This window comes from Ischnura elegans (genome assembly GCF_921293095.1).
Source record: "Ischnura elegans chromosome 13 unlocalized genomic scaffold, ioIscEleg1.1 SUPER_13_unloc_1, whole genome shotgun sequence".
NCBI classification, from domain to species: Eukaryota; Metazoa; Arthropoda; class Insecta; order Odonata; family Coenagrionidae; genus Ischnura; species Ischnura elegans.
The window spans coordinates 9,725,414-9,738,270 of NW_025791657.1; the positions used below are offsets into that span (position 1 = coordinate 9,725,414).

Sequence of the window (12,857 nt, forward strand, 5' to 3'; positions counted from 1 at the left end):
AAGCACTCAAGTAAGGTTAAAAATTTCCCATTTAATTATCCTTCAAGCAGAGTAGGTACTTATATCAACTGATTAAATACCAATCAACGAGACATTTTCACCATCGCATTCTTGGAAATTCACGTGGAAATGAAATTCCCAAAATTTCCCAGTGGAAACCATTTTAAGCTCTAGCAATATTCGGTCTTACTTTCTTAACCAATACAGATTGCAGATACCAAAATTTCTTTCAATGCGTGATTAATAAAAGAGCAGGCACATGGATAAAGGAAGATTAAAACAGATCCGTAATCAAGTGGTTGAGGTGTAGCACTATCTCTGCCAATCAATAAATTGATATTTAAGAAAAAATGAACTGGTGACACAGTGCTGGAATTTTTTAAAGAAAGTTTAGAAAGTAACTTGAATTGAAAATCAATTGAATTTTAACCATCATCTTTGAATGGAAACTTTTGAAAACAGTTAATAAGAACAAAAATGCAATCATGTACTTCAAATTGGAAAAAATACACAAATTTATTTAATTGGCAAAATCAGTTATATGCCTTTTATTGTGAACTAATAGTACTTTATTCTCAGCATAGGGACAAAATTTTGTTTATTTCCACCAAGCAATCATGGTCAATGCCAGGCAAATTCAGAACCAATATAAAACCAGACACAAAAATTGAAAAGAGACCTTGAACAATGCACCTTTAATGGAAAAAACAGGCATGCCTTCAATAAAGAAATAAGGCAAGCCGGCAGTTTGATTCTTAACTTCTACCCTGGGCATGTTCTTCTGCTGCCACAATCCTTCAATACATTCAGCCTTACATACATTTCAAAAATAATAATAATAATATTTATTCCACTTATTCGTAGGTTACAAATACCATGTAAATAAAACAATAAAGTAGAATATAGGTACGCTGTGATCCTGAATTGGAGGTACCGTCGTAACTTAGTTCATTAAAGCAACAGCTGGTGCTGATTTATGACCATATAAAATATAAGAGCAAAAAAAAGTTTGATATTCAAACATGCATGTGTTAAGTTCAGCAGCGTAGGGAAAAAATTAAAATACAAAATAAAACATGTATTTCAATGAGATTAGAGAATATTTTAGAAAAAAATTGTAGGAATGATAACTTTACTCAAATGAATATACAAAAAAATGATAAATTAAAATTATCAAGATTACACCACAACTTTTTAACAATTGTTCAATATTTTCATTCTCTCGGGATAGGAAATGTTTTAATTAGCGAGAAACTAAGCCATAGAGTTTTGACTCAGTATCTCAATTGGGCGGGAACATAACACTTTCAGTGCAATGAAAAGTGTATGTATGTTTGAAGGCTTCATTTTGGGGCTTAGGTGTACAAACAGTTCCCGAACCTCATGGAGACGTCTTTTTTTACCGGAGTTTACTGGCACATTCAATCTGTTTTTCTCTGTTTTACACACAAATAGAAAACGTCATGAGTACCTCAAATGAAAAAAAATCACTTTAGTCGTAAAACATTATGTTTTCGGAAAAGAGGCAACGAGAGCTCAGTTTTACACTGCCCTTATGAGTTTCTTAAGGCAATCTGCCAAGGCTCAATATGAGGATATTAGGCTCCTTCCCAGAAAGAAATGCCATATTGCAGTCTTGATTCAACTAGAGCACAATATACAGAACAACCTATTTTTTTTTGACATAAATAACTTAATATAAGGAATTTCCTTGAAATCGATAGCATTTCCAATTCCAGTTTATTGACATATTATTTCCAATTAACATTTCCATCAAAAGTTATCCCAGATTAACTCACAAAGTTGATTTGCTCAATTTCAAAACATGCCAAACAGGTTTTTTCGTGTCATACATGAGACATCTGTAGTAAACACTCCATTTTTCGAATAATATCTTTTTCATTTAAATTTAACATATTTTGTTCAATTGCTTGATACAAATTTATATGAATAAAATTAAAATTTTGTTCCATCGCATTCTATTTTTGTAAATATATATATATCACTCACATCGTGCAAAATAAAAACCAAAGCTGTATTATCCACAAAGGAAGTTAATTGAACATTGAATATTCCAGCATTGAATTTTTTTACACGTATAAGAAAAAGAACAGTCACCAAGATCCATCTTCAGGGCACTCCAGAAGAAAGTGATGTTTCTTGTCTATAAAAGTCATGTATTTTCTCATTCCGAGTTCTCACACTGAAGTTACTCCGGAACCATTTAGTAACGACTCCTCTCATTCCAGCTTGCAACAATCTTTTCAATAACAATGACTCGTCTATCCAAGTTACGTAATGTTTACGTATTACAAAACTGCAACTTTCTAATTATTGTTCAGTGCATCAGAGATAGCAGAACAGAGCTCTAAAGGTGCATCTTCTGTACTTTTATCTTTCAAACAATCCCAATTGCACAGGGATAAGTAGTTATTGGTGTTCATGAAATGTAAGAGCGGAACTTAAAATTTTTTTCCAAGACTTTTGAGAAGACAGGTAAGACTGATTATTGGTATATAATTACTAGAATTAGATTATTAGCATTATTTTAGAAATTGGCAGAACAAAGCTTTAAAATGGCATCTTTTGTACTTTTACCTTTAAGAATCCCAATTGCACGGGGGTAAGTAGTTATTGGTGTTAACTAAATGTTAGAGCTGAATTTAAATTTTTTTCCAGGACTTTTGAGAAAACAGGAAACATTGATATTGATATATAATTGCTAGCATTAGTTTTATCACCTTTTTTGGAAATCGGGACTGCAATACCTGTTTTTAATTGTTTTGGAAGTCCACACTTCATCATAATCAAGTTTGCTATGTGTGTAAAAAACGGTACAATACGATCATTTACCTTAATAATATTGATACTCTCTTTATCATAATCCATTGCATTTTTAGGCTTAATTTCTTCAAATCTTCTAAAAACCTCTTGAACGTCAGTTGGAAGGAAGTACAATAACTGAGCCTCACCACAGCTTCAATTCACAGCTTATAATGACTTTCAATGCAAATATCAAAATATTGGGTTCACTTGTTAGTCTTTGAAAAGCTTCACTAAAATGATTGTTGATCTCACTCACTGTCTTGAGTGCAAAATACAAAAAAAAACTTTAATCGATTACCCATGGTATCATGGGAGATGGCTCATCATCCCAATAGGTACTTTATCATTATTCATTGCGAAGGTAAGAATAAGGTATTGGGCTTCTCACTACAGATTTGCAATCGCTTGATTTAGAACAACTTTGATATTTATATGGATAATCTTTCCAATGACCAAACATGACACATGCACAGAGGTGGCCCATTTGGGGAAAGCAACACAACTTACATAGCACGAATATTGTTTATCACTTGTGAGTGCTCATGTGGCGGTTGGGATTAGAACTAACAGTGATAAACTTGGTGCTTACTCTGAATGAATTATGTTTCACAACTGTACGTGCACACTTGCAGTGGTCAAGGCCATTTCTTGCAGTGAAGTACTTGCTGCAGACCCTGTATAAAATGATTTATCTCATTCATGTACAGGTATGTGAAGGTCAAGGTGATGCTTCCTAGCAAAAGACTTGCAACAAATGTCACATTGATAAGGTTTTTCTCCGGTGTGTACTCGCATGTGAATGGACAGAGAAGAACCCTGAGCGAAAGATTTTTTGCAGATTTGGCACGAATATGGTTTCTCTCCCGTGTGTACACGCATGTGACCCTTCAGGGAACTCCCTTGAGCGAAGGACCGGCTGCATACGTTGCATTTAAATGGCTTTTCCCCCGTGTGCGTCCGTATGTGAGTTTTGAGGTTACTACCGCAAGTAAAAGATCGGTTGCAGATACTGCATGGGTTTCTCTCCCGTGTGAATTCGGATGTGAGTTCGGAGAGCACCTTTCTCAGAGAAAGATTTTTTGCAGATACTGCACTCATAAGGTTTTTCTCCCGTGTGCGTTCGCAAGTGTTTAACCCGTTCTTTACTGCAACTGAAGGATTTGCTGCACACATGGCAGGTATACGGCTTCTCTCCTGTGTGGATGCGTATGTGTTTTACTAATTCGGTCTTTGCAGAGAAAGACTTTTCACAATCATAGCAAGAATAAGGTCTTTCTCCCGTGTGTTTTCGCATGTGAGTTTTGAGAGTACTTCTATAAGTGAAAGGTTTTTGGCATATTTGGCACGCATAACGCATCTCTCCCGTGCCTACACACACGTGACGATTGAGGTGACCAATACCAGTGAAGGACCGGCTGCACATGTCGCATTTAAAAGGCATCTCTCCTGAATGCATCCGCATGTGTCTTCTGAGATTACTACCGCTAGCAAATGATCGTTTGCAGATAGTGCATGAGAAGGGTTTCTCTCCTATGTGTGTTCGCATGTGACTTCGGAGAGAACTTTTGTCAGTGAAAGATTGTTTGCAGATTCTGCATGAAAAATGTCTCTCTCCTGTGTGCTTTCGCATGTGTTTAACCAGGTTATTCTTCTCAGAAAAGGAATCACTGCACACGTCGCACATGTAAGGTCTTTCTCCCATGTGTATGCATTCATGTCTTACTAAGTGGCTCTCATCCACGTAAGACTTCTCACACTCGTTGCATGAATAAGATGTATCTGTCATGTGTATACGCTTGTGTTTGGTGAGGTCCTTTCTCCGAGGAAAGGACAAGGTGCACTCGCTGCATGAATATGACTCCTCTTTTCTTCTCACACCCACGCGATTACAAAGATTTTTAATGCAAGATGACTTTGAGGATGAACTCTGTAAAGTTGACTACTCTTCTACAGTAATACTTCTTCTCACTCGCCTAATTTTTTTCTCATCCCTTTTCCTGCCAGTGGTTTCCTTGAGAGGCCCATCCCCTTTTTCACCCAGCTCATCCATCAGATTTCTTTCTATCCCAAAATGGGATACTCCAACCTTGGAATCAATTTGTCTCAGCAGAGATGTGGGATCAATGCATTCATCAATCGAATGATTCATTACATTTCCTTCCGCAGAAAGATGTGAAGTTGATGTTGCTCCAATGGACATTCCTTTGGCAGCCAGGAACCCTAAAAAAAATGTCACATTAAACCCAGATAACACAAAGTAAGAGAGTTAACAGTTTCTTATGGTTTTCTTACGGAAAAAATTGATAAGCAGCTTATCGTAAGCTAAGGGGCTCATATAAGTAAAGGGTAAGATGTTAGGGAAGAAAAGGTAAGGAATGCTGTCAAATATCCTCAGGCAAGGTTATTCGCTTCTGTTGGAACTTTAAAGGCGGCTGAACAGTGTACTACACATACTACACAGCTCATCCTGACATTAATTTAAAGGCTGCCGGTGAAATTAAGCAAGTATTTAAAAGGGCTTAACAACTGATAACAGATTTCGCCATGAATAGAAAAAAAATAACTGCAAGCGATTGGCTAGTGAAGATATAAAGCATAATGCAAGTACTTTATCCTTGTTACGGAAAGGAAAAAATAAACATCGGGAAGAACCGAACACACGACCTATGTATGACCTATATCTGTTGCTCTGTCCTCTCACCACTACACCACGGAAGCTGATGAAAGAGAATGGTTTAGTAACCAGTTTAAAATCCAATTATGTAGAAAAACTTGTCTGGTATGTACATGAAAAACTGAAATTATTCAAAGTCCACACATATTAACGTTTATGAATTTTAAGTTATGGCTTGATGACTCGATTGCTACAATATGTATATTAGACATTCCTTCCGACATTTTTATATTATTCTACGTCGCTATTCTTGTGAAATTTTGTGTTTTTCTTATGACCGTCGTTTCGCTATCAGTTCATACATGTGAATGATTTCCAAATTATGGTAGTATCATGATGCCATTAGGGCATCATGGCTGAGATACGGCTTGCAAGTAGGGGAGAGTGTTGCATCACGAAATAATTTCTCAAATTTTTCATAAAAAGCAAAATATATTTACTTAAGATTCAGTCAAATGGTAAAAAATCAATCCATCAGGATTTCTTAACTAAAGTTCTAAGTTTTAGACTCGTACCTTTACTGTTAATGGATATAATTAAAACTTCTCAAAGTGTTTTTTATTGTCCCTATGTACTATCATTTGCAAAAGTCTTGCAACAAATCGGTCGTCGCCACTTTCGCTCCTCAAAGATTGCACTCGGAATCTATATGATTTTCGGGTATATTCAGTAAACCTACACTAATCTTAATGGTTCAATATATGGAGAACGGGTCATTAGGTGAGTGAGATATTTTTTCATCCTTTTCAGTCTTGGGATTTGATCGCTTCCATTTAAGTGAAATTTGTGTTCATTATGTTCCCCCAAACACATTGTAGCATGAAATGCAGGTGGAAAGATCAAAGGTAATTCCTCGGAGAGATTTTAAGAGTTTGTAGCTTGGCTCTTTTTGAGTGATCTTAGCTCTTTTCAGAGAGCAGGAAATCACGAGTCGTTCACTGTGAACATGGCAGACGTTTGTTTACATCTATCGACTCGGGTTGATGTTTTTAATACAATATCTACGACATAAGATACGAGGCAGCTTTGATATTCGACGTGTTTCATCAAATAAATATCTGAGCAAACACGTAAAATATGAAATTAGTTAAGCTGATCGGCATTACTCGTTGCGTATGTAACAACATAGTTCTCCGACGTCTGTCAATCGGTAAAGATGTATTCCTTTCCACATATTCAAAGTATGTCCAGCAAAACTTAATTCCAGCCAAAAGTCCCATTTTTAATGATTTTCGGATTTAAACAGGTATTGTTTGATAATATGTTCCACTGCTGAATTAGTGTGAATGCATATAATAACTCTACGCTGCTATGTGGTTGATGATGAAGTTATCATATTTAGCTGCAATCATTTACATATACTCTGATGAATACCGGATAATGTAGCATACTTACTCAGCATCATTAATTAACTTCTCTAATTACATTAAGTAGGTTACATGGTATTAGGAAATGTGTTTGTTGGCAATACGTTTTATTTTTAAGGCAAGATTGAAATCAGCGGAACTGCAGCTCATTTCATAAAACTTCATTACAAAAATTTTTTTCTGTGATAACTTTTTATATTTTATAATTTATAATTTGTAAATGAAAATGCTTGTATGATAAATGTATTAAACAGTGGTGTACATTTCGGTTAATAAATACTAATACTTTGAATCAAACAGGAACAGCGCAGTAGATGAATACTTGGCTGGCGACTGGAGAGGCCCGCGTTCGAGTCCCTCTCCTGCCCGAAATTTTTTATCCTCCTCACAGCCGTATTACATTTTAAAGTTTTTTTTTTATTTTTTAAATGTATGTTAAGAAAATACCAAATGTTGAATTCGAGCATTTTTTAATAACAATTTCTAATTTAAATGATCTCGCGACAGGAATCCTGCGTTGCTAGCGCGGTAGGATGAATCATTGCGTTTCCCTTTAAAGAACTCCAATCTGAATCACTGGTGGATGTGGTTCCCAGTGCTATAAGGTTTCCTTTCCAGGTCCGTAACTGCTCAACATTATTAACCATTGGGATGAGAACTATCGTAGTAATCTAATGCTCCATATACGTAATTTCATAAATAGATCAATTTCAGCTGATTAAAAAGAAAACTATGAATGATATTTTGCAGCGATTATGCTGTCTGTCTATGTAGTATGATGCCCAATTGTCATCAACTTGTCGCCATTTCCTACTACGTTAATTTTTCCAGTAAAGTTTTTCAAATAATTTTACCCTTTTCCGTTTCGTAACTGAGCAGTGACGGAAACTTTTCTCAGAGATAGAAAAGATATATATTAAGTGAATAATTTTACTTTTAAACTCAAGGCCTCAATATTCTATAAACAGTGTTTTTTATACAGTAATTTTGATGGAAAGGGACAGAATGTGAGATCAGCTGATCTACTAAGCACAATCCTAGGAATAACCTATGTAATGTTAATCCTTAATCGTGCACCCACCCCGTTGCTTATTTTTAAATATAGGAAAGGGTTATCTTGAGGTATTTATCAACTATTCATCTAGTGCGTACTTTCTTCAAGCAAATTATGGCGTCAACATAAATGATATGATAGAGCTACAAATTGGCCCTATTTACACTATTTTGGAAGTTTGTGAGAATCACTTACGGCCTGCAAGTTTTACTCCAGGTAACTTGCTTCCTCGTCCCTGGCTGGTAATGTTGCGATAGAGATGTAGGGCAAGACGAGGTGCAAGACTCATCAGCTGATCAAAACTACGGCCCGGGAGCACCCGATTGAGCGTTAAGAGCTGAGGGAGTGGCTAAATTCTGCGCAAAATATTATACCTCCCCAATCGATAGTCTGGAATTTAAAAAGGGCGAATATTGGTTGAAATTGACTTTCAATTTAATCTCTGTCCGTTGTTGTTATTGGAAACCTTACCAATGGAGGCATAACTGGATAGGGAAAAGTTGTACTATTAAGTCACTCTTTAAGTTGGCTGTCCTTAATAATATAGTAATGACCTAAATATTAAAATGGAAACAATAACTAATTTATATAACAAAAAAGACGATTAATGCGTCATGATCACTAAATATGTTAGTGCTATCGTAAAAATTTAAGCCTCTCCTAGATATGCAAACAGTAAAAATAGACACATTCTTCTAGCAACAATGTAGCCTAGCGATTTTTTTTTGGCAATGAAAATACCATTTTTTTCCAAGGAAACATTACCATTGGTGTAAATATAATTATCTAATTAACAAAAATTGATAATTAATGAAGAAGATAGCTTATGGAGCTATCTTTATCAGCTTCAACCAAAGTAAAGAACTATTTAATGCCATTCAATTTAAGATGGCGGAGACAAAAGAGCCGTGTTTTTTCCCGGAAAATTGCCAGTTAATTTTTTTTTTTCATTTATTAATTCTCCTATATCTAACAAACATTTCAACAACGTAATATAAAGCCTCCTGAATGACGTTGAATCCCTAAAAAGTGTTAGGAGCGAGTTGATTTCCGTGTTCCTAATGGCGAAATCGTGCCCCCAGCCGGCCTTATGGGGTTTACCATTGGAAGCCAGGCCTCTTAGGTACCCACTCTTTTAACGGGTAAATATTTTCAATTATCTACTACAGTCAACTACGAGTATAAAAATAATTTCAAACGCCGCGACGACGACACAACGTTTACGCTGGTTTACTCAACTGAGCATCGTAATGATTTCCTACGTCTCACCCCCGTGTCAAGATAACCCGTTCGTGAGTCGTTCCCGAGCTACCATGAAGATTCATCCCAAGATAGTGATCATCAAATGTAATGGTAGCCAGAAATCGACAATGGAGCCGCGCCGAAGTGGCCCCGCACAGTGGTCCCAAATAGAAAAAAACTGGCCAAAAGTCGTTTTTTCGAATTTTTTCAAGGAATTTTTGGACCTTATATTCGGATTCTACTGGATATGGTCTACAAAGTACACTACTAAGTTAGTATTTTAGTTCATCAGAGCGGCTTCAGTGATCCGTCAAACATGGAGCATTCACCGTAAAAATCACAGTTGCGTGAAATCGGTCGATTTTGATGGAGTTCAGCGTCATGCAGGACAACCTTTACGCGATATATTTGGCCAAAAAACATTTATAACTACAAATATAAACATTATTACATAGTGGGACATACATTTTATTCGGATTTTACTATGTTTATTATTTTATATATATTTTGTAACTTTTAGTGTTTTTTACCCAAATTTTCAAATAAAATGTACAATATCGTTTAGAGAACCACGTTCATGTACGGTGTCTTTTGCACCAATACAAAGGGAAAAGTATATGCAACGCAGTAGTGAAGAAAAATTTTGCTACTAGTTGCTACTCCGACCTCAGCATTGATTTAACTATAATGATGCATTGCGCTGACGCGGGCGACGGCCTGGCTGGCGCGTGGTAGGGCTCGAGGAAATCCAGTATTTATGGGTGTTATTCAGCATTGTTGGATATTTTATTTCTACAAAAATATTTACCCTATGAATAAACATCTCTTGCCATACGTAGAACATTTTATCATTAATAGTTTCCACTTGACCTTACCTTTTATTTACGCGTGCCCATGCTCTCATAAAAATTGCTTAAGGACTCGAGCGGAAGGATATATTTATGGAACGAAAGTTCGCAGCTGTGCTTATAGAAATCCTCAAAAACTTGAATGCATTCAAAACAAAAAAGAATCCCTCAAATGCTACTCCACCCTTTTCTTCCGTTAGACGGAGTAGTTTTCGCCCTCACGTGGCACATTGTCCCTCTGTCGCCTCCTTAACGGCCTCCTCCACCGCATGCAGGGCAAACGACTGCCGAAAAAGCCTAGGCTATTTATTGCGCCCATTGGGAAAATACAACCACCGCTCTCTGTACACTTGTTATGAATTGCACTTTGGCCACCGGGGATGAACGGAGTAAGCCTTTTCACCCTTCAAATGTGATATTTCCTAGAAAATGGAGATAATAGCATCGCGAACCTCACACTGTGGAACCCCCAAATTACTTCTAGACATCGCTTGCCCGAAATGTTCCCGCCAAAACTCAGTTTTACCCAGATTTTGCCAAACGAAAGACGTGAAAGTTAGTTTCCTCAAGCGTGAAGATCGAGTCTTGAAAAAGTCGAGTATCCTTGAACTCTTTAAAGTAGACTTGTGGGGTTGAAGACGAGTGCCCATAGTGTTTTAGTTCGATAACTCTGAAAATTTTCACGCGTCTTGAGATGTGCATGAAAAATTTCTTAAAAGTGGAAAAGGGTCCGAATCGTTTAAAAACCAATGCTTATTGGATTGCTGGAGCAACAAGTTTGAGTTAGATGAGGACGTTAATTCAAAAGTTATCCTAAAAAAATGCGGAGATGTGTTTTTTCTCTCAAATTATCTTCGCCGGTGAAGGTTTTTTGGAAGAAAGTTCGCTGATTGCCTTAATGAGAAGTTGAAATTTCCTCCGCCTTTATTTAAACGTCAGCCCATTATATCCAGTATTTAATGTGGAATTTGTGATGAATTTAGAGTGATATTCATTCTACTTAATTCAATATGTTAGTCAAAATTGCTACTTTTGAAGGTTCATCAGGTTTATTGAAATTGGTCGACCAAAAAAAAATTTGAGAAGTCCAGTGAAAGGGCCTAGAGAAGGAAAACGGAGGATCTTAGAGCTAGCACATCGCCAGTAGAGCATCCATGAGTTATCGAAGCAAAGATGATGAGTTCGTGGCGAAAATAATAAATGAGGGGATAACAACAACTCTCTCAAGAGCGCGGCGAGTGTTATCAAAATGGAGAGCCAAGGATGTGAGGCAAAGTAAAATCTCCCACGAAGAAGCCCTTTCCATGATCGTTTCTGGTAATTTCACGAAACATCAGTACTTGCTCCTCCGACGGACATCTAAAGAAGCAGCCCTTCCTATTGTCCACTTGTCCGAGGAGGCAATGGAGGCGAGGAATAAGGACATAAGAAGATTCAGGGAGCACCATGCAAGGAAATTTTCCTGGATAGCAACGAATGAAGACCTGTTTAAAAGATTACTCCTAACTTCAGATGCAATGATATCAAGTATTTCTAAGGCTTAAAGAAGGAAATTACTTCAATTACCAGTCCAGGTAAAGAGTTTATTAATCCTTGAAGAATTGAGTGGATGACGACTGTGATGAGGATTTGTCGGATAGTGATTATGAATGTATTTAAATTTTTTTCGGAACAATGACTGAGAAAGATAAGGAGAAATGTTAACTTATTTTTTTGATGATTAAAAAAGCCCAAATTAATGGAAAATCTCATTTAATTTTTCGTACGAAATCATATGCTCGTTAAATTGATGCCTCACTGCGTAAAGAGCTTATTGCAAGCGTATGAATAAAGTTGGCGTTTAACTTGAGTTATAGGAGTTATGGAATATTGTTTATAACATTTCAATGATTGAAATAATGCCTCCGTTGAAACTTGTGAAATAAGGAACCCCGTTTAAAATTGCTTCCAAATCCATTGGCACGTTACAAGGAACTATAAAATTGTCTACTTAACACGTTCGCTGCCGGGCCCGGGCCCTGTCATTCCGCGTGTGCCAGGCGAATATTTTCGAACCTATTACCAAACGGCAATAATGATATTGAGCCTATCTCCGGGTTTTACTAGTATTTCTCGGTATATTTGCACTCATTACGTGATGCGCTATCGCTTGTAACTTAAGTCACATGCGACGCCATAGGGCGTCTCCCCACTTTTGACAATGCCTAAAATTTGATGAGACGCCATTTGGCGGCTCAGGCAATTGGATGTGCGTTCCAGCTTTTTAGTGCTCACTGAAAAGCTATTATTGAAAATAATGTTAAAACAAATTTTAATTGTTGATTGTGCTTTTAATAATATTTGCTACCGTATCCGGAGATGATTAGTGCAATGATTTAAATTTGGGAGACTTAGGTACGGCTGATCCGGACAAACCATAAATTTTGTAGAAACACGTTTGGATTTTCTGAGGGCAACTTTGCGGCTCATCGTCTGCAAGAATTCTTTGTAACATCCGCGACAGCCAACACGGGCTTTTATAAAATGAAGATACAGTGCTAAAAATAGTGCGAAAAATACTAATACTAATTTTATGTAATGATAATTTTATCCTCTAAATTAACAGACTTCGAAGACTTCCTTCAGTCTTATTTGTATTTACCAGGTAGTGCGTCGATTTTTTAGACCCTATCAACGGAATCCCGAAGAATATGCATACATTCTTCTATAATTTATCGTCTTAACTGCAGGAGAGAGATCATGTGGGCACCTGGATTCCGTGTTTCATTCCACAGTATAAAAGCATTAACAATGCAAGTCCCAAAAAGAGCATCATCGGCCACCTTGCGGTACCACCTTACTGTTTT

General features: G+C 36.8%; 1 protein-coding gene across 3 annotated transcripts in view; it reads right to left on the reverse strand.

Annotated features, from left to right (window-relative positions):
• Positions 1-4,141: 4,141 nt before the first annotated feature.
• The window catches only part of LOC124171999, a 31,840-nt gene continuing 23,124 nt past the window's right edge, over positions 4,142-12,857 (reverse strand). For all 3 annotated transcript variants that reach the window (XM_046551395.1, XM_046551396.1, XM_046551394.1), the window contains exon 8: positions 4,142-5,046. In XM_046551395.1, the coding sequence (XP_046407351.1) occupies positions 4,766-5,046 (281 nt within the window). In that variant the 3' untranslated portion in view covers positions 4,142-4,765. The remainder of the gene's footprint in view (positions 5,047-12,857) is intronic.